At 45.2% G+C, this 23,074-nt stretch overlaps 1 protein-coding gene across 3 annotated transcripts in view; it reads right to left on the minus strand.

The window, feature by feature from the left end:
* iqce (IQ motif containing E) overlaps positions 1 to 23,074 on the minus strand; it is a 93,005-nt gene that overhangs the window by 20,079 nt on the left and 49,852 nt on the right. For all 3 annotated transcript variants that reach the window (XM_078558536.1, XM_078558537.1, XM_078558538.1), the window contains exons 10-16: positions 20,369 to 20,441; positions 8,387 to 8,436; positions 6,239 to 6,402; positions 3,248 to 3,303; positions 2,916 to 3,130; positions 1,413 to 1,511; positions 229 to 325 (exon numbers count right to left, since the gene is read on the minus strand). In XM_078558536.1, coding sequence (XP_078414662.1) covers positions 229 to 325; positions 1,413 to 1,511; positions 2,916 to 3,130; positions 3,248 to 3,303; positions 6,239 to 6,402; positions 8,387 to 8,436; positions 20,369 to 20,441 — 754 coding nt within the window. The remainder of the gene's footprint in view (positions 1 to 228; positions 326 to 1,412; positions 1,512 to 2,915; positions 3,131 to 3,247; positions 3,304 to 6,238; positions 6,403 to 8,386; positions 8,437 to 20,368; positions 20,442 to 23,074) is intronic.

Raw genomic sequence — 23,074 nt, forward strand, 5'->3', positions numbered from 1 at the left:
CACATGTACCAGCAGAGGGAGTCTGCTAGGAAGAGATAATAAAGGATCTATGTTTAACAGCTCGTGCAGTTCTAAATGTCACTGTCCCAAGAACTTCACATACTTCAAAAGTATTTCATTGGCCGTAAAGTACTTTGGCACATCCTGCTGTCATGAAAGGTGCTATTAGAAATACACTTCCTACCACCCCCCGCTCCACCTAGCTGGGAATTTCCTTTCCAATTTTACCTCAGCAAGGTCGTTGCAGTGCAGTTTCATTCTCCGATAATCTTCAAACTCTGCTTCCAGTTGCTTTATTTTTTCTGTCAGAGAGCAGATTTCCCCCCTGCAGCACAGGACAGATCAGGTTTTCACTCCCATTGCAGCAGGAGATTAAAATTTAACATTCAGTGATTACAATCCCAGGCCTATTATACCTCTGGATTACCATTCAGATCACTCCTTTTTCTTGTCCACAAGAAACTGGCGAAACTGGTTTAATGCTCTTTTTATAATACTAATGTGTTAGGGGTGCTTGCTGCTTTGCTTTGCTCCAGAATGTTCAAGGAATAAACTTGCTTTAGCCTCTGTGTTGGCTAAATCTTGCTATCCAATGCATGCATGGGTCCCTTTTCCTGGCAATGCGACTGGTTCAGTGTTGCACAGGGGGGAATGAGAATTGGACAATGATCTAATCCCATGGTTATAAGCACGCTTAAAATGGGAACGAGCCCAAGGTGAATAAGGGAGATTAGGAGAAATGTGAGAGTGAAAGTAGCTAGTATTGACTCATTCAAATGCAAATAAGATTATTTTCTGAAAGAAACCTATGTTTTGGGATAAGAATATAAGTAATTTGAGATATGATGTGTGGAATGTGTCACATGCTTGGCAGAAACAGGTGACTTTGGACCAATGGTTCCCAAAGCTCTCCACCACTGGGTTTTTCCTCACCTCATATCTTGGTCTGTTATAGACTAATAGAGATTGGTTGCTATGATTATTCCACAACCAGGACCAGAGGAGGGATGTGAAGAATATTTTTACACAGTGAGTTGTTATGATCTGGAAAGCCTAAAAGGCTGGTGAAAGTATATTTAATAATAACTTTCAAAGGAAATTGGATAATTACTTGAAAAAGAACATTTTTCAGGGTTATGGGAAAAGAGCAGGGAAATTGGGCTAATTGGAGCCAACACAGACACAATGGGCTGAATGGCATCCTGTGCTTTAAGACTCTTTATGATACTATGAACTCCATAATCTTTGTATCATGAGACTGTCAGCATAGTGGAAGGCTAGGTGGATTTTTCATCTAGCAATTTCTATGTTCCCAATAGGAGCTTCTGATTGAATATACTCAATTAATGGGAATTCATGAATGGATATTCTAAAGCAGAAAGATCCTGTATTGTTTGATAGAGTGCACTCACCTGTATTCCTCGGGGGATTTATCAGCTTGAGTTGCCCCAAGTCTTTGCAGCTCTTTTTCCATCTCTGACTTTTCCTGAATCAGTTGCTTCACTTCAGTACTGCAGAGCAAACACATGGCTGGTAGTCAGTAGGGTGTACAAATTCAGTGAGTTGGGTTTCTGTCCTCTCATCTTTTGGTTATAGCTTTGAATCCAGTCCAAAGGGTTTGAAACAAATAAATACTAACCTGGTTATCTGGGGAGGAGAAAATAAACCCGAGATCCTACTCCCGAATATTTTCCATAGCACTCCTACTCCCATCACCCAGCACCCCCCACCAACCCCCAGGAAAAATGTGTGGAAATTCACCACCTTCATCATATTAAAAAAAGACTTTCATTTCTGTTGCACCTTTTATGACCTCAGCTCATCTCAAAGCACTTTACACACCTAAAAGTAACTCATGGGCCAGAATCTTCGGGTTGGTGAGCGGGGGCGGGCTGTGCGCCTGCCAAACTGTCAAAGGCCTATTAAGGCCATTTAAACAGCAATTAAAATAATTAACTGAGCTGCCCGTCCAACCTTTAAGGCGGGATGAGGTTTCATGAATGTTTTTAAACTTTAATAAACATTTTCAAAAAAATTCACAGACATGTCACATGAGGGGACATGTCTTAAAATTTTTTTTCCCCCTTTATTTAAATTTTTAAACACCAAACTGATCTCCCTGAGGCAGCTCTGTGCCTCAGGGAGATTTCTGCGCTCTTTTGCGCGAAAGAGCGCAGGCCCCGACTCAGCCTACTCCCCCCTGCCCGCACAGGGAGTGCTCAGCGCTTCCAGGTGCGCATCACGCTGGGCGGGCTCACCCACGTAAAATGGCGATGCGCAGCCGATCACGGGCGTCGATTGGCTGCGCGCCCGCCCGTGACAGCTCCCGCCCAACCCCCCCTGACGGGGAGAAAATTCTCCCTCTGGGCTGTAATGTAGGAAGTGTGGCAGCTAAGTCCATAGCAAGCTTCCACAAACAGCATAATGACCAGGTAATATATTCTTCGAGGTGTTGGATGAGGGATAAACGTTGGCCAGTATTAATTGCACATCAATTGTTTTTAATTATATGCCTGTGAAGGGCATTAATTGCAGTTTCACTTGATATAAAGATGTAAAGTGACACGAACAGAAACTGGAGTGTAACTGAGTTAAGAGGTGTATGTTTGTAATGTTTCACTCTAAATTAATGTTACACTGAGTAAAGATTGGCTCTAGTTCTGTCCTTCACTGCTTTCTTGAATATAAGAGCCAGGACACAAAGCCTCTGCTCTTCTTCGAATAGAACTATGGGATCTTTTAAACCTGATGCACCTGAGTGGGCAGACTGGGTGTCAATTTAACATCTCATCTGAAAAATGGCACCTCCGACAGTGCAGCACTCCCTCAGTACTGCACTGGGATTGTCACAGCCTAGTTATTGTGCTCAGGTCTGTGGAGTGGGGCTCCAGCCTCTCTTACTCCAAGATACTCACTCCCTGGTGGCTAGCTGTTTCTGCAGATGGCTGCGATCCTCCTTCAGCTTCTTCACTAGTTCTCGGAGGCGGCCACATTCCTGTTGTTGATCGACATGCTGCTCGTCTTGTTGCTGTGTTTGGTCCATGGCGCATCCAGCCTGTGGGCGCTTTCGCTCTGTGGCCCTGCTATTTGTCCTGGACTGTGAGATGGCTAATTCCTGATCGCTGACTTTCTGTGAAATTCAAGAAAAAAGTGGCATCATTGGCAGATGGTACCCTCTCCCCCAGTGACACATTTAACCTTTAAATCCCGCTGACTCTCCCTGAATCCTTAGCCATGCTACACTCACCTTCTCCAGTTCCAGAACCCTTCTCACCAGCCTCTGTTTGCTCCACTCATTATAACCTGAAAGGAAACATATATAGATATAGAGAGTACTTCGTGTTGTGTGACATTGATAACTAAAGTTTAAAGGACTATATAGGAACTTCATTTAATGTATTAACACATTCATTAATGATATTGCACAGTGCAATTTGATATAACATATGATACATGATATAAATATATAATATAAAGCTGGTGTTAACAATGGTGACCATGAAACTATTATTGATTGTCGTAAAAATGTCCTTTAGGGAATGAAAGCTGCCAACCTTATCCGGTCTGGCCTAAATGTGACTCGAGACCCAGAGAAAGGTGGTTGACTCTTAACTGACCTCTGAAATGGTCAAGTAAGCCACTCAGTTCATGGCAATTAGGGATGGACAACAAATGCTGGCCTTGCCAGCGATACCCACATCCCGTGAAAGAATAAAGAAAAAAATGTCACAGCTGTACAGAGCTCTGGTTATACTCTATCTGGAGTACTGCATGTTAATGTTGAATTTGTGCTGCAACTCTTTCGAGTACAATCACAGTTCTTGGTTTTCCAGGAGTGGGACATGAACCCACAACCCTCTGATTCAAAGGCGAGGGTGCTATGAACTGAGCCACAGCTGACACCTCTCCCATCAAAAATTCTTTTGAGTTATCAACAGTCACAGATTGCAACTCTTTCGAGTACAATCACAGTTCTTGGTTTCCGGGAGTGGGAAACTCTTTCGAGTTACCAACAGTCACAGATTACAACTTCTTTCGAGTACAATCACAGTTCTTGGTTTTTCCAGGAGTGGGACATGAACCCACAACCCTCTGATTCAAAGGCGAGGGTGCTATGAACTGAGCCACAGCTGACACCTCAATTTGTGCTGCAATAGAGTACACACTTTAAATTGGTAATTAAGCACAGCTATCCCCAATTAGAGAAGGATTAGGGAATCATTGCCAGAGTATATAAACCAGTTCACTCTGGGCACCTGGGAGAGTCTGTGACTTTACTTTGCTGTATTGCAAACAAACTTGTTTTAAGATACAGGCTAGATTCAGACTCATTCTTCCTCAACACACAATTATTGGAATTAACACTGCATTCAGTTCTGGGCACTATGCCTCAGGAAGGATATATTAGCATTGGAAGGAGTACAGTGCAGGTTCACCAGAATAGTACTGGGGCTAAAAATGTTTAGATTATAAGGATGGTTAGGTCACCCCTCAACTTTCTCTTTTTTTAATCCTTTCTCCCAAACCACCACCACCACCACCAGTATCCCCCCGGCCGCCCTGTCCTGCCACAGGGCCATCTGTAACTTGTTCTTATGTTTTGCTTTCATAGATCACTGACCCTTGTTCTGCTATTAACAAATTCTGCTATCTTACCTGTATATCACTATCAGCACCTTCTTTAGTCTTTAACACTACCATTAATACTCCCTTTGTTTTGTGTCCATGACATCTTTGTCAAATTTCTCCTTAGTTCCCACCTATACCTTCTATTATTTCCACCTGTTCCACCCATCACATTTCTACTTCTCTTTAGCTCTGAAGAAGACTCATACGGACTTGAAATATTAATTATGTTTCTCTCTCCACAGATGCTGCCAGACCTGTTGAGTTTTTCCAGCATTTCCCATTCTTATTTCAGATATCCAGTATTTTGCTTTTCTCTAAAACAGCCCCAGCTTATTCAGTCTTTCCTAATAGTTATAGCCTCTCAGTTCTGGTGTCATCCTTGTAACAGCTGGTGCTATTTTCTCTAGAAAAGAGAAGGCTGAAGGATGACATCATAGAGTTCTTTCAAATTATGAAAGGGTTTGATAGGCTAGGCAGAGAGAAGATGGTCCCACTTGCAGAGGAGACCAAAACTTAATACAAGATAGTGACTGATAAATCTAATTAGGAATTTAGGAAATTCTTCACCAAAAGAGTGATTAGAATATGGCATACTATCACGTAGAGTGGTTGATGCAAATAGTATATAAGGTGAATCTAGATAAGTATATGAGGAAGAAAGAATTAGAAGAATATGCTGATGGGATGAGATGAAGTAGGATGGGAGGAGGCTCATGTGGAACATAAACACTGACACAGACCGGAAAGACTGAATGGCCTGTTTTTGTGCTGTAAAATCTACATAATTATATGTAAGATTGCATAGACCAGGCTTGTATTTCTTCAAATATAGAAGATTATGAGGTGTTTAAGATGATTAAAGGATTTGATGGCGTAGATAATTTGCAACTATTTTCTCTGGTGGGGAGTTTAGAACAAGGGGACATAACTTTAAAATTAGAACTAGGTCAATCAGGTGTGATACAAAAACAAAAATAGCTGGAAAAACTCAGCAGGTCTGACAGCATCTGCAGAGACGAATACAGTTAACGTTTCGAAGAGTCATACGGACTCGAAACGTTAACTGTATTCCTCTCCGCAGATGCTGTCAGACCTGCTGAGTTTTTCCAGCTATTTTTGTTTTTATTTCAGATTTCCAGCATCCGCAGTATTTTGCTTTTATTCATGTGTGATGTCAGGAAGCATCCATTTACACAAAAGGCATTGGAAATCTGGAACTCTTTCCTTGTTAAGGCTGGAGGTCAATTAAAATTTTTAAAACTGAAATTGATGTATTTTTTAGGCAAGGGCATTAAGGGAGACAAAGTCAAGGTCTGTGGATGATTATAATATGATTGAATGGTAGAACAGACTTGAGGGGCTGAATGGCCTATTCCTGTTTCTACAAATGCAAAATCCATTTAGTTCAGCACCCAACAATGAAGCACAGCTGAGCCAACAGAGGGCATAACTAAGTGGAGACTAGAGGCTCCCTGTACCTGCACTTGTTCGGTTGTGAGGACATCACTCATATCAGCAGAAGCAATGCTTGAGCCAGAGTGCTAAGCAGGAATCGAAAGCTCATATGGTGAAAGCTGCAGGAAGCTGTAAAATGACGTACAACGCCTACCTTGGGTTGTACTGGATGCACCAGAGCTGTGTGGTGCTTGGTCCAGGTCAACCTTCAAAGATTTATTCTCCTCTTGGAGGTATTTGAGGCTTTTGGATAATCTGAGGATGGTCGAGTTGAGTACTTTCTGTTGTTTCTGCGATTCTTTGCTCTCTGCTATCAACCTAAAAAGAAAATGAAACAGAAGTAATTACTCGTCACAAACCAAATTTTAACATGCAGTTGTGTCTTGTTTCTGCTTCCACCTTCTTTTTGGTTTGGAGGGAAGGCCCAAGGCTTTGCCATAGGCTACCATTTCATGACTGACAGACAAAAAATGGATATAAACAATTCCAGTGTTATCTGAACGGGAGCATCAAGTTCTTGCAATGACCTTGGCCAATGTTCCTTCCTCAACCAACATCATCAAAAGTAGATTAATTGGTCACCTATCTATGTGTGGGAGCTTGCTATGCATAAAACAGGTCCTTTGTTTGCCTACTTAACAAGAGTGACTGCACTTTAAAGCTTAATTCAATAGATAATAAGCACTTTGGGACATCTGAAAGGGTGTAATAAGCTGCTATATAAACTTGAGTTCTTTCTTTCAATTATTGAGAAAGCTCTAAAGCTATTTTTCTAAAAACTGCCTACAGAAATTCTCCACATTTGGTCCCTCTTGTTGCATTTCCCCATGGCATTCAGTAGGTCATTCAACTATGGAGGGCATCATGGCCCAGTCTTTTCTCAGTCTGCAACGGATCCCTTGGATGATGTCTCCCCACTGCTAGCTGGGGACATCAATCCAAGAATGACTTCACACAGTGACTGAGATATGCTAGTCCAGCACAGACTGATCTGTCTGGATCACTGACACACTGCCTTCACCCACTGATCTGGCATTGATTCTCCCAGTGACCAAATCAAATACTTTGCTAATAATAGATTAAAGCAAAATACTGCAGAAGCTGGAAATCTGAAATAAGAACAGAAAGTGCTGGAAATACTCAGCATATCTGGCAGCATCTGTAGAGAGAGAAACAGAGTTAATGGGCCATAACTTACTTGGAGTGGCAATCAGCATCGGATTGCCACTCCATGCCAATTACTTACGGGAAATTTCTTTCGTGCCTGTCTCGCCCGACCCTCCGATTCAGGCCGGGCGAGATCCAGGCAGTGCAGCTGTCTTCAAAGTCCGGCATTGCAGTCCAGCAGAGTTGGATTGAAGAAGGAGACGCCCCCTTTTTATGGCACTAGCTGCCGTAAACCAGTAAACCGTAAGTTTAAAGGTCCCATTGAAATTGACAGGCCAGGGAGAAGGTAAGTCTCTAAGGTAATTGGATAGGATTTGGGGGGTTGTGGGGATCGGAGGGGGTGGGGGGCTTCAGACATTGGGGGGGGAGGCTGTCGGACAGCGGGGGGCTGGAGTGTTTGGTGGGGGACGAGGGGCGGACATCAGGGGATGGGGTGGGGGGGGTTGTGGGAGGTCTGGTTAGATCGGGAGGGGGTAGGCCCTGCAGGGGGCAGGGTGTACAGCGGGTCGGGTGTGGGGGGGATGTCGGCACTGCGGGGAATGGGGTCAAGTCGGGGGGGAATCCCATGGGGAGTCAGGGAGGTTGGGGAATACCATGTGGGGGCGTAGTTGGGGGGCTCTGGGAGGCCCTGGGGGAGTGGTCGGGGGTGTGTGGGGAGTCCTGTGGGGTGGGGGCCGGGCGGTTTGTTTCTTTACAATAGTTACCCAGAACTTAGAAGAGGTTTTAATTCTTCTAACTTTTTCCAGAGTGACTATTTATGTTACACAGCCGGAACCATCCGAAGTTTGCAATTTAAATCGCATTTTCAGATAGTTCCCAGAGCAGGGCAACTGCCCAGAGGGAATTTTCACTTCTGAGCAATCGCCGTGCAAACCCTCATCTTTAAAGTTCTGAGAGGGGTTTCCCAGCATTTCTTTGGGGTACCCCCAAATCTAACGCGGGGGAGCTCAGAAGTTACGGCTCAATGTTTCAAGTTGAACATGCCTATTCTTTAGAAGGAGAACATAGAAGTTCTTAAGGAGTCATATTCGACTTGAAATGTTAACTCTGTTTTGCTGTCCACAAATGCTGCCAGACCTGCTGAATATTTGTAGCATTTCCTGTTTCTATTCTGAATACTTGCATTTCTGCTTACTTTTTGTCTGCTGTCTCATTATCTGTCAACAGAAGTCGAAGTCTCTGAATCTAAAAAAAAGAAAAACGTATATAAAACATAAAGATACATTAACAAGTAAAACTCTTCTTAATGATTAGGAGTCCTCTAACAAACTCCCCCACCCCCCCAACCCTCCGATGTTGTGTGCGAATATAGTGTGTGATATGATGGCGGAACAGGCTCAATTGCCTGAATGGTCTACTCCTGCTTTTATTTCTTATGATCTTATGAGCCCAGTTGCGACCTCTAATCAGTGCTGATTTACTTGCTATTAGCTGGTCAGCAGATATGGCTTTACAATTAACCTTTCGGACTGGTATAGGAGAAAGATCAGCCCTGGTTTTTGCTCTTGATAACCATCAAATGGCTCCCACTGACAAGTGTGTGTATGCGTGCAAATGTGCGCGTGTGCACACAAAGGTAAGTGTGTGTATGAGGATGTTTGTGCATGTGTGTGTGCATGTGTCTGCGTGCATGTTTGTGTGCTTGCACTTGAGTGCATGCACAAGTCTATATCTGTGTGTGTATGTGTTAGTGTTTGTATACTTGTGTGCATTTGAGGCTGCTTGTATACTGGTGCATGCATGCGCGCATGAGTCTGTGCATTTGTATACATGTACAAGTGTATACCTGTGTGTGTATAGGTTAATGAGTGTGTACTTGTGAGTGTATGGGTTAGGGCGTATATGAGGGCATTTGTATACTGGTGCATGCATCTTTGTGTATGCATACATGTGCGAATATGCGTGCGTATACCTGTGTACACGTATGCATGTATAACTGTGTGAATACATGCATGTGTTGTGTGCATATGTGTATGCATTGTGGACATAGTGAGACAACAGTAACAGATATAAATGATTATGCTGTTAATCGTCCCCTCCTATGCTCAGTGTTCAGGTGCCTGTTCACACTCAGTTCTAGGCTCAAAAACACTGTTCCCTCTAAACTGCACAGCAATCGAAAGGTTCCACAGAGGCGGTGGACAAATCAACTCCTTTAAGTTACTGCTTGTGTGCGACTGCAGAAAAAAATTCAATGGTCTGAGAACTTAAACAAATTGCCCGTGCACTCAAAAAATGAGAGGGAACATTTCTCACAAATAAAGAATGGCTATTTGGGTTACTATCAGAGGGTGCTGAACTGAAAGCTTATAGGCAGAGCCAAGGAGCACACCTGGGAAATCAAATAAATAGTGCCTTTTCTCATACTTTTTTGAAAAAAAAGACAATCTGATTCCTTTCTGTGGAAATTTTGTTATCATGGGACAATGGAGGTTAGAGGGCGATTTGATAGCGGTGTTTAAAATGGTGACGGGATAGGGCAGAATAGATAGAAATTTCCAGTGATTGAAGGGACCCAAGAATGAGGGAATATATGTATAGATTAAATATAATCAACTTTGGTCAGAGAGCAGGGTAAACCTATTTACAACCAGCCTATGCCAGAGTTAATGCTCCACACCAACCTCCTCCCTCCTTATTTCATCTTACTTTTATCAGCGTATCCTTCTATTCCTTTTTCCCTTGTGCACTTATCTAGCTTCCACTTAAATGTGTTAGTGCTCTCTACATGCTTCCCCTCAGAGGCAGTATCTGAAAACAGGTCAGGTTCCACATGTATGCTGACAATACTCAACTCAATCTCACCATCTTTCTTGACCATTCCATTGACTGACATCAAGTATTGAATGAGCAGAAATCTCCTCCAACTTTGGAAGATCAAAGTCATTGGGTGGAACTTTCCATTCTGGGAACTAAATGTGGTGCTGGTGGGAAAGTCCTGCGGATTTTCACATCCGACTTTCTGCTTTTCAGCTCATTAATTGCGCCTCAAGGAGCTCGAACTCATCGCATCTTGTGGCAGCACAGATAGTGATTCATCCACCCCGCTGTTACCTCATGGGGTCTAAGGTCCTGGTGCCATATTTAAACGACATCCATACAGAAATTCACTCACTGCAGGCTAGGTATGGGCTGAATGCCTGCATTACCATGGCAACCAAATGTAACAAACCGTCAGCTCCACGGTTCAGCGAGGCCTCCCTGGGGATTCTCCTCCAGGCTGTTCAGGAAAGGCAGGAGGGTCCTCTTTCCAAGGGATAGAAGCAGGAAGTCCTCCCACCTGACCACGCTGGCCTGGGAGGAGGTCGCCAGGGAGGTCAGCATCCATGGCCAACAAAAAAGAGTCATCCTGCAGCGCAGGAAGCAAATTAATGCTATAGTGCGCTCCTTCAGGATAAGTGAAACTTCTATTCACTCCAAACTCATACTCTCATAAGGGCATCAGGCAGTCTAAGGGTCAGAGTCCACAGGGATATCCACACTACCAACAGATGGGACATTTGCACTGAATGCCTGCCAGCCATCTTAAGATTACCATCTCATGAAAAATCCTGCACAAACATGATCTTAATCCTTTGCTGGGGAGGGCTCAGCACACACAACAGGCATGCATGCTTCTGAAATGCTCTTTCATCCATAGTGCTCACAGTAAACCATCTGTCTTTATGCAGGACAAAATCGCACACAACTGACAGGACAGAGTGAAGACTGGAGGGGAACCACAGAGTTCAGGACACTCTCTTCCCATGAGGAGCATGAAGCAGAGCTTGCTGGTGAGAACAGCAATCGCTCCTGTGGGGAAGGCAAGATCAGTCTTCCTCAAAAAGCCAGTGAGGATCCATCCAGTATACATCAGCCACATGTGGACAATGGCAGTGAGTGACCTACAGTGTAGGAGCCTGCCTAGTAAACCACTAATTATCTCTTCTCACCATTCCAGCCACCAACAAGAAAAGGTGGAAGACGCCAAGCAAGCGCTTCAGCCTGAGCACCTCAGATGGGGAGGCAGAGGAAGCATCAGATAAAGACCAGTCACTCTGTTCACCTGCACCCTCCACCAACGCAGATACACAAACTTCGGTGGGTGCTAGTTCTAGAGTAGGCTCAGGGTCACAATCTGGTGATTATCTCACAGATATGTGTCCACAGCAGGCGGAGGCAGTGACAGCCACAATCTCTGACACTTGGAGAACTGCTGGAGACCAGGCCCTTGCAAAATCCGAGTCCGATGACAAGCCTCTGCAATCGGCCTTGAGAGAACTGTTGGAGATGCAAAGACAGGCAGGGAAATATCAGGCAGAGTTGTCAGAGGCCGTCACCAGGCTGGAAGAGTCCATCCATGTCCTATCTGATGTCATGGCTCTGACATACGAGCACATCAAAATCCCCTGGCGACCTCCTCCCAGGCCAGCGTGGTCAGGTGGGAGGACCTTCTGCTCCCATCCCTTGAAAAGAGGACCACCCGCTTTCCTGAACAGCCTGGAGGAGAATCCCCAGGGAGGCCTTGCTGAACCGCTGGTTGCCATGGTAATGCAGACATTCATTCCACACCTGGTCTGCAGTGAGCGAATGTCTGTGTGAGTGCTGTTTAAATATGGCGCCAGGACCTTAGGGGAAGGGTAGCAGCTGCCTTGGAGATTCAGGTTCAGAAGTTTCTGCCGATTTGCGCTCAGGCCTGCACACCATCGCTCCAGCCATGGGTGCGTTCCGCCAGTGGCTAGATGAGATGGGGCCAGCGCACCTCGACCTCTCTCCAGGTGCTCTTGGGCATCCAAAGGGAGGATGAGTACCAGCCAGACACCCTGGGGACATCCATCCAGGACACTCCAAGGTTGTCCTGCCACTCCAAATCCCTTCTGCCAGTGACCCCATCAACTCCAAAAGATCAGGCCGAGTAGGGTGCCCCAAAGCAGGAGCCCAAAGCAGGAGACCCTTAGCAGGCCAGAGCTATCCAGGCCTCGGGTCTCCATAGGATGCATGCCAAAGTCATCTCAGACAACAGGGAATAGCAGTAAGCAGGCTGCCTCCACCTCTGCTGCAAATGTTGGGGCTGCACCTAGACATAGCGGTAGAGTTAGAAAATTAATAAGTTTTGAATGCACGTTAGTGGCATGGGCATTTGTTCATTGTACATAATCTGCACTATTATAAATATATCCCTCTCCAAGTCTCAGGCATTGAATGGCTAATCATTGTGATGCAAGATCCCGTGTTCATTCAAGGGCACAAAATGAAACCTGACCGTGCCCCCCACCCCCCCACCCCCTCCCCCCATAATTATCTCCCATCTTGTCGCTCAGTTTCATGAAGTCTCACTCAATCTCATCACGGTGAATTGCCTTTAGTCCCACATCAGTAGCATGAACAAAGGCACTTCCTATATGAAAATGATAGCTGGCCAAGGGACATGTAATTCTTGCATCTTGGGCAGACTTATGTGACCTCATGAGAATTGTTCATCAAGGTTAGTAATTATCCTGATGCTGTCGTACTGACGTCTGCAGTTTGTGGATGTTATAATTATTTGTCATAACCAACGTTGGAATCTTTTCACCCAAATGCACCTTGCAATGGCATTTATTTTATGACTCAGAGATTTTGATTGAAATAGTATTTGTCAAGCACCATAGCCTTTCATGCCTCCCTGCAGCATAATTTCGTCACCATGTTTAAGGCTAACTTTATTCCTTTATTAGTCCCCACTCTCCCCATGCATGACACTGAGCGATGGAAGTTGGTCCCACTCGGTAACATTTGAAATGTCTGCTAGAAGGGAATGAGCGTGTGCTGTCAGAGGTGTGTGCTCATTCTGATGAACCCATCCATTTACTTGTGAGGATCATAGTTTGCTCCTGAACGGCTGCTGAACAGTGCTTCTTGTAATCCCCCTGTGAAGTCACAGAACGCAAATCGATATGTAATTCATGGCATGACTATGCACTCATTGACTTAGGGTTCCTAGAAATGATTGGTTTTTGTGAGATGGACAATGTCGAGGACTGCAATGCTATGAAAGTGATGCTCTGCCACATCTCCTGAGCGCTCAGCAGTATTGATGAAGGGAATCAGTTATCATTGACTGCTGTGTCAAAACTGAATGGGCAATGCCTCTCCCAAAAGTGAAGACAATGCAGGACATAAAGTTGACAGGCTTCTGACAAATGTAGGATTATGAGTGTTTGTCAATAATCACACGATGATCCTGCTGAACCACTTTCTGTGAGGACAATGCTAACTTATCTCCCAGCTTTGGGTGCATGCTGCCGTGTTTCAGATCAGTGTGTCCTGATACCCGATGGCATCTTGGGGCTCAGTTTAAAGATACAGCCTCTGCATTAATCATGCATGAGAGCTGGCGTTTGGAGAGATATGCTGTCTGGATGTACCTTCCTCTTGAGATGATCAAGCCCTAACCATTGACAAACGTTGTTCGTCTTAGAGCTGCCTTGCTAAGTTGCTGTCAGGCAGGCATGAATGCATCTGTGTGCAACAGTGTTTCAGGCTCTTGAAGGATGCCATGGCCACTGACTTGTTGGTGCCATGTTTGAAAGGGCTGCATGCATAGTTGCTTAAGAATGTGCGCTTGTAGCATGCTAAGCACATTCCGCAGTGGCCACATGTTCCCTAAGCTACTGCGCCTTCCAAGGAAGACCCCATAATTAGGGTTGAAGGTGACAATAAAGGTATTGATGTGTCCCCTGCATTGAAGCATGAAAAGAACTGTGCTCACAACAACTTGTTTGTCGTAATATGGGTTCTTTACATGTCTCAATGATGAGATCTTGTGACTTGTATATTTAAACGTGAACCCTTTATTGTTAATTTTTCAGAGAGTGAAATACTTTTCTATTACTGAATCACATAGGCTGCTACCAGGGAGCTCTCAAGGCCCACTGTGCATTTGATGGTGCCCTGCACTTGCGGAAATTGTGAGATTGCAGTGAATCCCACAGCTCTGGCAACCTGGCTTGCTTCATCAATGCCAAACTGCACGTAATGGTGAGATTTATTGAAGAAGGCATCTGTCACCTCCCTTATGGATTTGTGTATTGCCGGATTGTGGATTCTGCAAAGTTCCCCTGTGGAACCATGGAAGGATCTGCAGGCAAAAATGTTCCATGCTGTGGTAACCTTCAGAGCAACCGGCATTGGAAACCCTCCAAGTCTGTGCAGCGTCAGTTCTTCATGGAGAATGTGACAAGTATGAGCTACCACATCCCTAGACAATTGAAGGCGTCTACAGCACTGTCTTTTGCTCATCTCCGTGTATGAGCTGCGTCTTCTGCAGACCCTTGGTCGCGCCAAACCTCTTCATGGATTTGGCCCCTCATCAGCATCTGGGTCTTCTTGGGGCCCAACTGGCTCTTGTTCCTCAGGGCGATGGTCTTCCTGAGCTGTGTTGATTGGCAACAGGCCCTTCTCCTCATTTTAATCACAGCTATCAAGAAGGCAGCATTGCCTGCACTCTGCATTCTCCACTCTTCCTTGTATCTGTGGATGCATACAATTGAGCAATTAATGGTAGTTTCCCTGGAATGGTCCCTTTCCATATAGAAGGCAGGAATGGAGTCTCCAGCCTTTGACTTTCCCTCAGTCTGCACATCTCATACCAAGGCCACTCCTGGCAGGATGATATCATTCTGGAGGATGATAGGTGGCTGAGCTTTCCCCTCAAACATGACTGCACATCCACAAGGGTCTTAATTCAATTCAAAAGACCCAAGTCCTAGGATCCATAATCAGCTTTGTGTTGGCTGTCCTCCAGTGGCCTTAATAATTATGGATACCCAGTCCTTGCTTTTATGATGTCCTGACTGCAAGCATTGTGCCTTGACTGCCATGACTAGTGCACTGGGAACATGGAGGCTTGTAGGGCCTATGCTGCCACTGCGCAGCAGACATGGCCATTGATTTTTTGACCCTACATCCATTCTGACATGCCTCTGTAAGGATCAGATGCCAATCAAGACCATATGCACTGCAGCACCTAAACATTATGGATTCTCACCTGAATGCGCACCATTGGTAAAGCTCATTCATTGTACATTAGACCCTTGAGTCCAGCATTCAGCTCAGCTATGCTCTCCATAGTTTCAGCAAGACAGTTAAAGGGTGCCCCCTTCAACTGGCCATTAATTGCTGTGCTGAACTCTTCCCACACACCCTGATATCTTTCCCTGCCTGATCTTTCTCTAGCTTGTTTTTTTGAACTGCGTCATTGTAAAGTAAGCTTGAAAATGGTGCTGCTGATCTTTGTCTGGGAGATCAGCTTCTAACCTCCCCCTATCACCCACCAAGTCCTTCCTATCCTCCTTCATGCTCTGAATTCCCCTTCCTCCCATCACTATCCAGCCTCCCCCCGTTACCCTTGAACCCATCATTATCCATGTGGATATTCCTGTTCTCCCCCGAACCCTTTAATGGTGATGTCTCTCTGCCTTTTGTCGACCTGACCCCTCCCCTTCTTGAGGCCACATGCACCCTGACTTTCTGGGACACCCCCCCGCCCCACCCCCACCCATGAGACCATTCAATACCCGCCGTGACTTTTCAGCTACTGACTTACAGGATACAGATGCCTCCCCTGACCGTGACTGTGCCATCTGCCTCACAGTAAAATGACTAACCCTCGGGACCAAATTCCTTAGGTGACTGACCCCGTACCCTACACACCAGACTGTGCATGACCCTCGATGCCCAGAGAAGCCTTCTCTCACTCAAGACTAGGACCAAGACATACATGTTATGCAGAGCCCTCTAACGTGGTCCCACAGCCCCAGGACAGACTCTTCAATATGCCCCCGACAGTGTGGCCTCAGCGTCAGGACAGTCTCTTCAACATGCTTCCCCCGCCATAGCCTCGGTCCCAGGACAGTCTCTTCAATATGCCTCAGACAGTGTAGCCTCAGCCCCAGGATAGTCTTGGACTCTTCCTTGGACCGTCTTATAGTTTTGCCCCAGGACAGCCTTTAACTACCCAACTTTGTCCTTGATCATCCCCTAGTCCTGCCTCTGTCTTCCGCCTTCCCCCCGATTTTCCACAATCCCCCCCAAGGCCTGCCTCTGTCTTTCCCTTCTCCTCCAGTATTCCATAACACACAGTCCTGCCTCCGTCTCCCCTTTCCCTGCTAATATTGCCTCCCATGCCCAGCCTTGGCGCAGCTTGTGCTACAGGTACCCGAAAGCTCGCAGCCAACGCTCTTAAAGGTAAGTGAAAGCAACGTCTACATGCCTCAAAGTCATTGATGAACTGAAGTTCGCCAGGTGCATGCCACTTATACTCTGTCGTGAAACAGACAATTCTAATTATCCGCTGGGTTAATTTATTGACTTAATTTGGATGGGGAACATAATTCCAGCGGAGTTGGCCTTTTAATGAGCATTTATGAGATGCAAATGAATGCAAATGCGGTTCCTGACATAGAAACTTGACCTGCCTTTTACCTGCCAAAGGTGGGAAATTTACTGTTTCCATCTTGCCAAATTGAGTGCCCCTGTCCGCTGTGATTCCCACCACTGGTGGGAGAAAAAAATTCCACCCATTGTCTTTGGTCACGGCCTTCTTGAAACGCTGCAGTCCACGTGGTGTAGGTGCACCCACAGTGCTTTTAGGGAGTTCCAGAATTTTGACCCAGCCACAATGAAGGAACGGTGATATATTTCCAAGTCAAGATGGTGAGTGACTTGGAATGGAACTTCCAGGTGATGGTGTTCCTATCTATCTGCTTCCCTTGTCCTTCTAGCTGGTAGTGGTTGTGGGTTTGGAAGATGCTGTTGAAGAAGCCTTGGTGAATTCCTGCAGTGCATCATATAGATGGTACAGACTGCTGCTGCTGTGCGTTGGTGGTGGTGGTGGAGGGAGTGAATGTTTGTGGATGTGGTGCCAATCAAGTGAGCTCCTTTGTCCTGGATGGTGTCAAGCTTCTTGAGTGTTGTGGAAGCTGCACTCATCCAGGCAAGTGGGGAGTATTCCATCACACTCCTGACTTGTGCCTTGTAGACGGTGGACAGGCTTTGGGGAGTCATGTGCTGAGTTACTCATCGCATGATTCCTAGACTCTGACCTGCTCTTGTAGCCACGGTATTTATATGGCTAGTCTAGTTCAGTTTCTGGTCAATGGTAACCCCCCAGGATGTTGATAGTGGGGGATTCAGTGATGGTAATGCCATTGAACATCAAGGGGCGATGGTTGGATTCTCTCTTGTTGGAGATGGTCATTGCCTGACACTTGTGTGGCGCAAATGTTATTTGCCATTTGTCAGCCCAAACCTGGATATTGTCCAGGTCTTGCTGCATTTGGACATGGACTGCTTCAGTATCTGAGGAGTCGAAATGGTGCTGAATATTGTGCAATCATCAGCGAACATCCCCAGTTCTTACCTTATGATGGAAGGAAGGTCATTGATGAAGCAGCTGAAGATGGTTGGGCCGAGGAAACTACCTTGAGGAACTCTTGCAGTGATGTCCTGGAGCTGAGATGACTGACCTCCAATAACCACAACCATCTTCCTTTATGCTAGGTATGACTCCAACCAGAGAAGATTTTTCCCCCTGATTCCCATTGACTCCAATTTTGCTCAGGATCCTTGATGCCATACTCGGTCAAATGTGGCCTTGATGTCAAGGGCAGTCACTCTCACCTCACCTTGGGAGTTCAACTCTTCTGTCCATGTTTGAACCAAGGCTGTAATGAGGTCAGGAGCTGAGTGGCCCTGGTGGGACCCAAACTGGGAGTCAGTGAGCAGGTTATTGCTAAGCAAGTGCTGCTTGATAGCACTGTTGATGACCCCCTTCCATTACTTTACTGATGATGGAGCGTAGACTGATGGGGCAGTAATTGGCTGCATTGGATTTGTATTGCCTTTTGTGTATAGGACATACCTGGGCAAATTTCCACATAGCCAGGTAGATGCCAGTGTTGTAGCTGTACTGGAAAAGCTTGGCTAGGGGTGCGGCAAGTTCCAGAGTACAAGTCTTCAGTACTATTGCCGGAATATTGTCAGGGCCCATAGCCTTTGCAATATCCAGTGCCTTCAGCTGTTTCTTGATATCACCTGGAGTGAATCTAATTGGCTGAAGGCTGGCATCTGTGATGCTGGGGACCTCTGGAGGAAGCCGAGATGGATCATCCACTTGGCACTTCTGGCTGAAGATTGTTGTGAATGCTTCAGCTTTATCTTTTGCACTGATGTGCTGGGCTCCTCCATCATTGAGGATGGGGATATTTCTGGAGCCTCCTCCTCCAGTGAATTGTTTAATTGTCCACCACTATTCACGATGTGGCAGGACTGCAGAGCTTAGATCTGATCCTTGGTTGTGGGATCGCTTAGCTCTGTCTATCACTTGCTGCTTATGCTATTTGGCACACAAGTAGACCTGTGTTATAGCTGCACCAGGTTGACACCTCATTTTTAGGTATGTCTGGTGCTGCTACTGGCATGCTCTCCTGCACTCTTCATTGAACCAAGGTTGATTCCCTGGCTTGATGGTAATGGTAGAGTGGGGGATATGCCGGGCCATGAGGTTACAGATTGTGTTCGAATACAATTCTGCTGCTGCTGCTGATGGCCCACAGCGCCTCACAGATGCCCAGTCTTGAGTTGTTAGATCTGTTCGAAATCTATCCTATTTAGCACGGTAGTACCACACAACACGATGGAGGATATCTTCAATGTGGAGACAAAATTCCGCCTTCACAACGACTGTGCGTGGTCACGCCTACCGATACTGTCATGCACATGGGCAGGTTGGTGAGGATGAGGTCAAGTATGATTTTACCTCTTGTTGGTTCCCTCATCACCTGCCGCAGACCCAGTCTAGCAGCTATGTCCTTAGGACTTGGCCAGCTTGGTCAGTAGTGGTGCTACCGAGCCACTCTTGGTGATGGACATTGAAGTCCTCTACCCAGAGTACATTCTGCTCCATTGCCACCCGCAGTGTTTCCTCCAAGTGATGTCCAACATGGAGGAGAACTGATTCATCAGCTGAGGGAGGACGGTATGTGGTAATCAGCACGAGGTTTCCTTGTCCATGTTTGACCTGATTTCATGAGACTTCATGGAGTCCACAGTCGATGTTGAGGACTCCCAGGGCAACCCCCTCCTGACTGTATACCACTGTGCCACCACCTCTGCTGGATCTGTCCTGTCTGTGGGACAGGACATAGGGATGGCGATGGTGGTGTCTGGGAAATTATCTGTAAGGTATGATTCCGTGAAGATGACTATGTCAGGCTGTTGCTTGACTAATCTGTGAGACAGCTCTCCCAATTTTGGCACTAAGCCCCAGATGTTAGTAAGGAGAACTTTGCAGGGTTGACAGGGCTGCAATTGCCGTTGTCGTTTCCGGTGCCTAGGTTGATGCCGGGTGGTCTGTCCGTTTTCATTCCTTTTTTGTGACATTGTAGCGGTTTGTTACAACTGAGTGGCTTGCTAGGCCATTTCAGAGGGCAGTTGAGAGTCAACCACATTGCTGTGGGTCTGGAATCACATGTAGGCCACACCAGGTAAGGATGACAGATTTCCTTCCCTAGGGTATTAGTGAACCAGATGGGTTTTTACAACAATCGACATTGGTTTCATGGTCATTAGACTTTTAATTCCAAATTTTGAATATCCTGGGTCTCTGGATTACTAGTCCAGTGACAATACCACTACGCCATTGCCTCCCCTAAAAGAACCTGTATCTGTTCAGTCTTTCCTATTATAACGTCTCAGTTCTGGTATTATCCTTGTAATTATTTTCTGCATTTTCTCCAGTGCCTATATACCCTTTTTATAATATGGAGACCAGAACTGTGCACAGTATTTCAAGTGTGATCTGACCAAGGCTCCATATAAGTTTAACATAACTTGCCTGCTTTTCAATTTTATTCCTCTAGCAATGGATGCCAGTGCTTGGTTTATTGGTTTTTTATAGCCACTTGTTAAAGGATCCTGGCACATAAAATATTGTTTCTTTATGTTCAGTAAAATTACCAATGAGTGAGTAGAATATCACAAAAGTACAGCTCAAAGAACAATAGAGGTGAATTGGAAAACTATCAGCTCATAAGACCCCTGCTGTCTTATAAGCAGTGAATTGTCAAAAAGAGCCAAGTCCCTACTGTGAACCTACTTCCTCGTAGTATGCCTCTGTGGCAATCTTCATCTCTTCAATGTTAGTGGTCTTCAAATCAGTTTGGAGTTTGCTGAAAATTAGAATGATAAACTGGTAAATTAAATTCAGAGTGAATATTGGCAGCAGTGTGTCAGCCAATGAGTTGGTGGTGGGGACATTTGTGACCACAGCAAACAGACGCCCAAACTCAGCAAGATTATTTCTCCAGTAAAATGCAGTGAGGGGAGGATAGTAACATAGCCCGGATTATGAGTAAAATCAATCCCAGTTACTTACAGTAGTTTGGTTTCCAGGCGTTATTGATAGAGGAATTACCCAGTCACCTCCATTCTGGTCAGAAATAGTAGTCTCACCATATGCAGCCAATAAAATAACCCATGGTGAAACCAAATGTCTATCCAAGAATAACTCCTGAAGTAGCTGGAACTTCCCTCGCATATAGAAGATTGCAGAGCAATCTGACCGAGGTGCTTAAAATGTTAAAATAATTCAATAAACTAGACAGAGAGAAACTATTTCCTCAGTGGGGGAATCAAGAATAATGGGACATATCATTAAAACTGAAGCAAGGCCATTCGAGAATGAAATCAAGGAGCATTTTTCACAGAAAAGGATGTGGAACTCTGGAACTTTCTACCCCAAAAGGCAGTGGGTGCTGGAAGTGAATTGGGCCGTTCAGCTCTGAGATCAATAGATTTTTTGTTAGGTAAGGATACCAACGGATATGGATCAAAGGTGGAGAAATGGAGTTCAGGTCAGATTAGCTATGAGCCAACTGAATGGTGGAACAGGTTCAAGACGCTAAATGGCCTACTCCTGTTCCTATTTCTCTGTGGAAAAGGACAACCAGAATGTTCCTAAACATCAGGGCTTATCGTGTTACATTCTGTTTCACAATCCCAGGGTCATGCACTCATGCACTGGCACCACCCCTCCAATACTGAACTAAACCAGCCTTAACTGATGTAAAGATTGAGCACAGAGACTTGAGAACATAATCCAAGTTGAAATGCCAGTGTAGTACAAAGTGTGTGCTGCACTGTCAAGGGTGCAATCTTTCAGATGAGATGTTAGACCAAGGCCCTATCTCCCCCTAAGGTGGAGGTAAATTATCCTATGACACTATTTTGAAGAAGAGCAGGGGAGTTCTTCTTGGAACCTGGCCAATATTCATCCCTTGACTGACATCACTGAAGATAAGATAACCTAGTCATTATCTCATTGCTGTTTGTGGGCCTTTGCTGCACACAAATTGGCTAACTACACTTCAGAAAAGCATATAATTGGTTGTGAAGCACCTTTGAATGTCCTGAGATCATGGAAGGCACGATTTAAACGCAAGTCTTTCTTTCGTTCTTTAGGAACTTGAGGCCAGCCTAATGAAGATGAATTCTGCGGAGAATATGCACTTTTAGGGAAAAATCACAGAATTTTAGTGGCACAGAAAAAGGCTATTTGGCCCATCGTGTCAGCACTGGCTCTCCAAATGAGCATTATGACCAAGTACCATTGCCCTGCCTTTTCCCCATACCCCTGCACATTGTTTCTATTCAAATAATCATCTAATGTCCTCTTGAATGCCTCGATTGAACCTGCCTCCACCACACTTCCAGGCAGTGCATTCCAGACTCAAACTACTTGTGTGAAAAAGAATTTTCCCACATCACATTTGCTTCTTTTGCAAATCACTTTAAATCTGTGCCCTTTTATGAACAGGAACAGCTTCTCCCTATCTACTCTGCTTAGCCCCCTCATGATTTTGAACATCTCTATCAAATCGCTTAATCTTCTTCTCTCCATGGAGAATAGTCCCAACCACTCCAATCTATCTTCGTAACTGAAGTTTCTCATCCCTGGAACTATTCTTGTAAACTTCTTCTGCACTCTCTCCAATGTGTTGACATCCTTCCTATAATGTGGCACCCAGAACTATACACAATACTCCAGCTGACGTCGAACGAGCTTCTTATATAAATTCAGCATAACCTCCTTGCTCTTGTACTCTATGCCCCTATTAATAAAGCCCAGGATATTATATGCTTTATTAACTGCTCTCTCCACCTGTCCTGCCACCTTCAATGATCTATGCATATATATATATGCCCAAGTCTTTCTGCTCCTGCACCCCCTTCAAAATTTCACCCCTTATTTTATATTGTCTGTCGATGTTCTTCCTACCAAAATGCATCACCTCACACTTCTCCACATTGAACTTCATCAGCCACCTATGTGCCACTCCATCAACTTGTCTATGTCCTTTTGAAGTTCTGCACTGTCCTCTTCAGTTTACCACACTCCCAAGGACAAAAAAAGCCAAGGATAAGAATAGACCACACTTAATTCTTCTGTTTAGCACATTAATTGCCCCAATTATGATAGTTTGGATGTCCAGTACTAAAGCAAAATTCCATGCTAAGGCCCCATTTAAAAGTGTAGATGCTGCATTAGCAAAAACACAGTAATGTCTTCAATTTTGAGTGATCAGTTTTTGACAGTTGTTTCAGAAGGACAGGACCTTACTGCATTTTCAGTACAGATATATCCCAATTCTCCGTTGCTTGGTCCTGCCCTATTGTTCATCCCATGCCTCCTCCCTCCCATATGCTCATCCCACCATTGGCAGCTGTGCCTTCAACGTTGGCCTCATGCTCTGTAATTCCCTCCCTGAATACCTCCAACTTTCCAACTCCCTTAACACCCTAC

This window comes from Cetorhinus maximus, chromosome 15 (genome assembly GCF_964194155.1).
Source record: "Cetorhinus maximus chromosome 15, sCetMax3.hap1.1, whole genome shotgun sequence".
Lineage (NCBI taxonomy): Eukaryota > Metazoa > Chordata > Chondrichthyes > Lamniformes > Cetorhinidae > Cetorhinus > Cetorhinus maximus.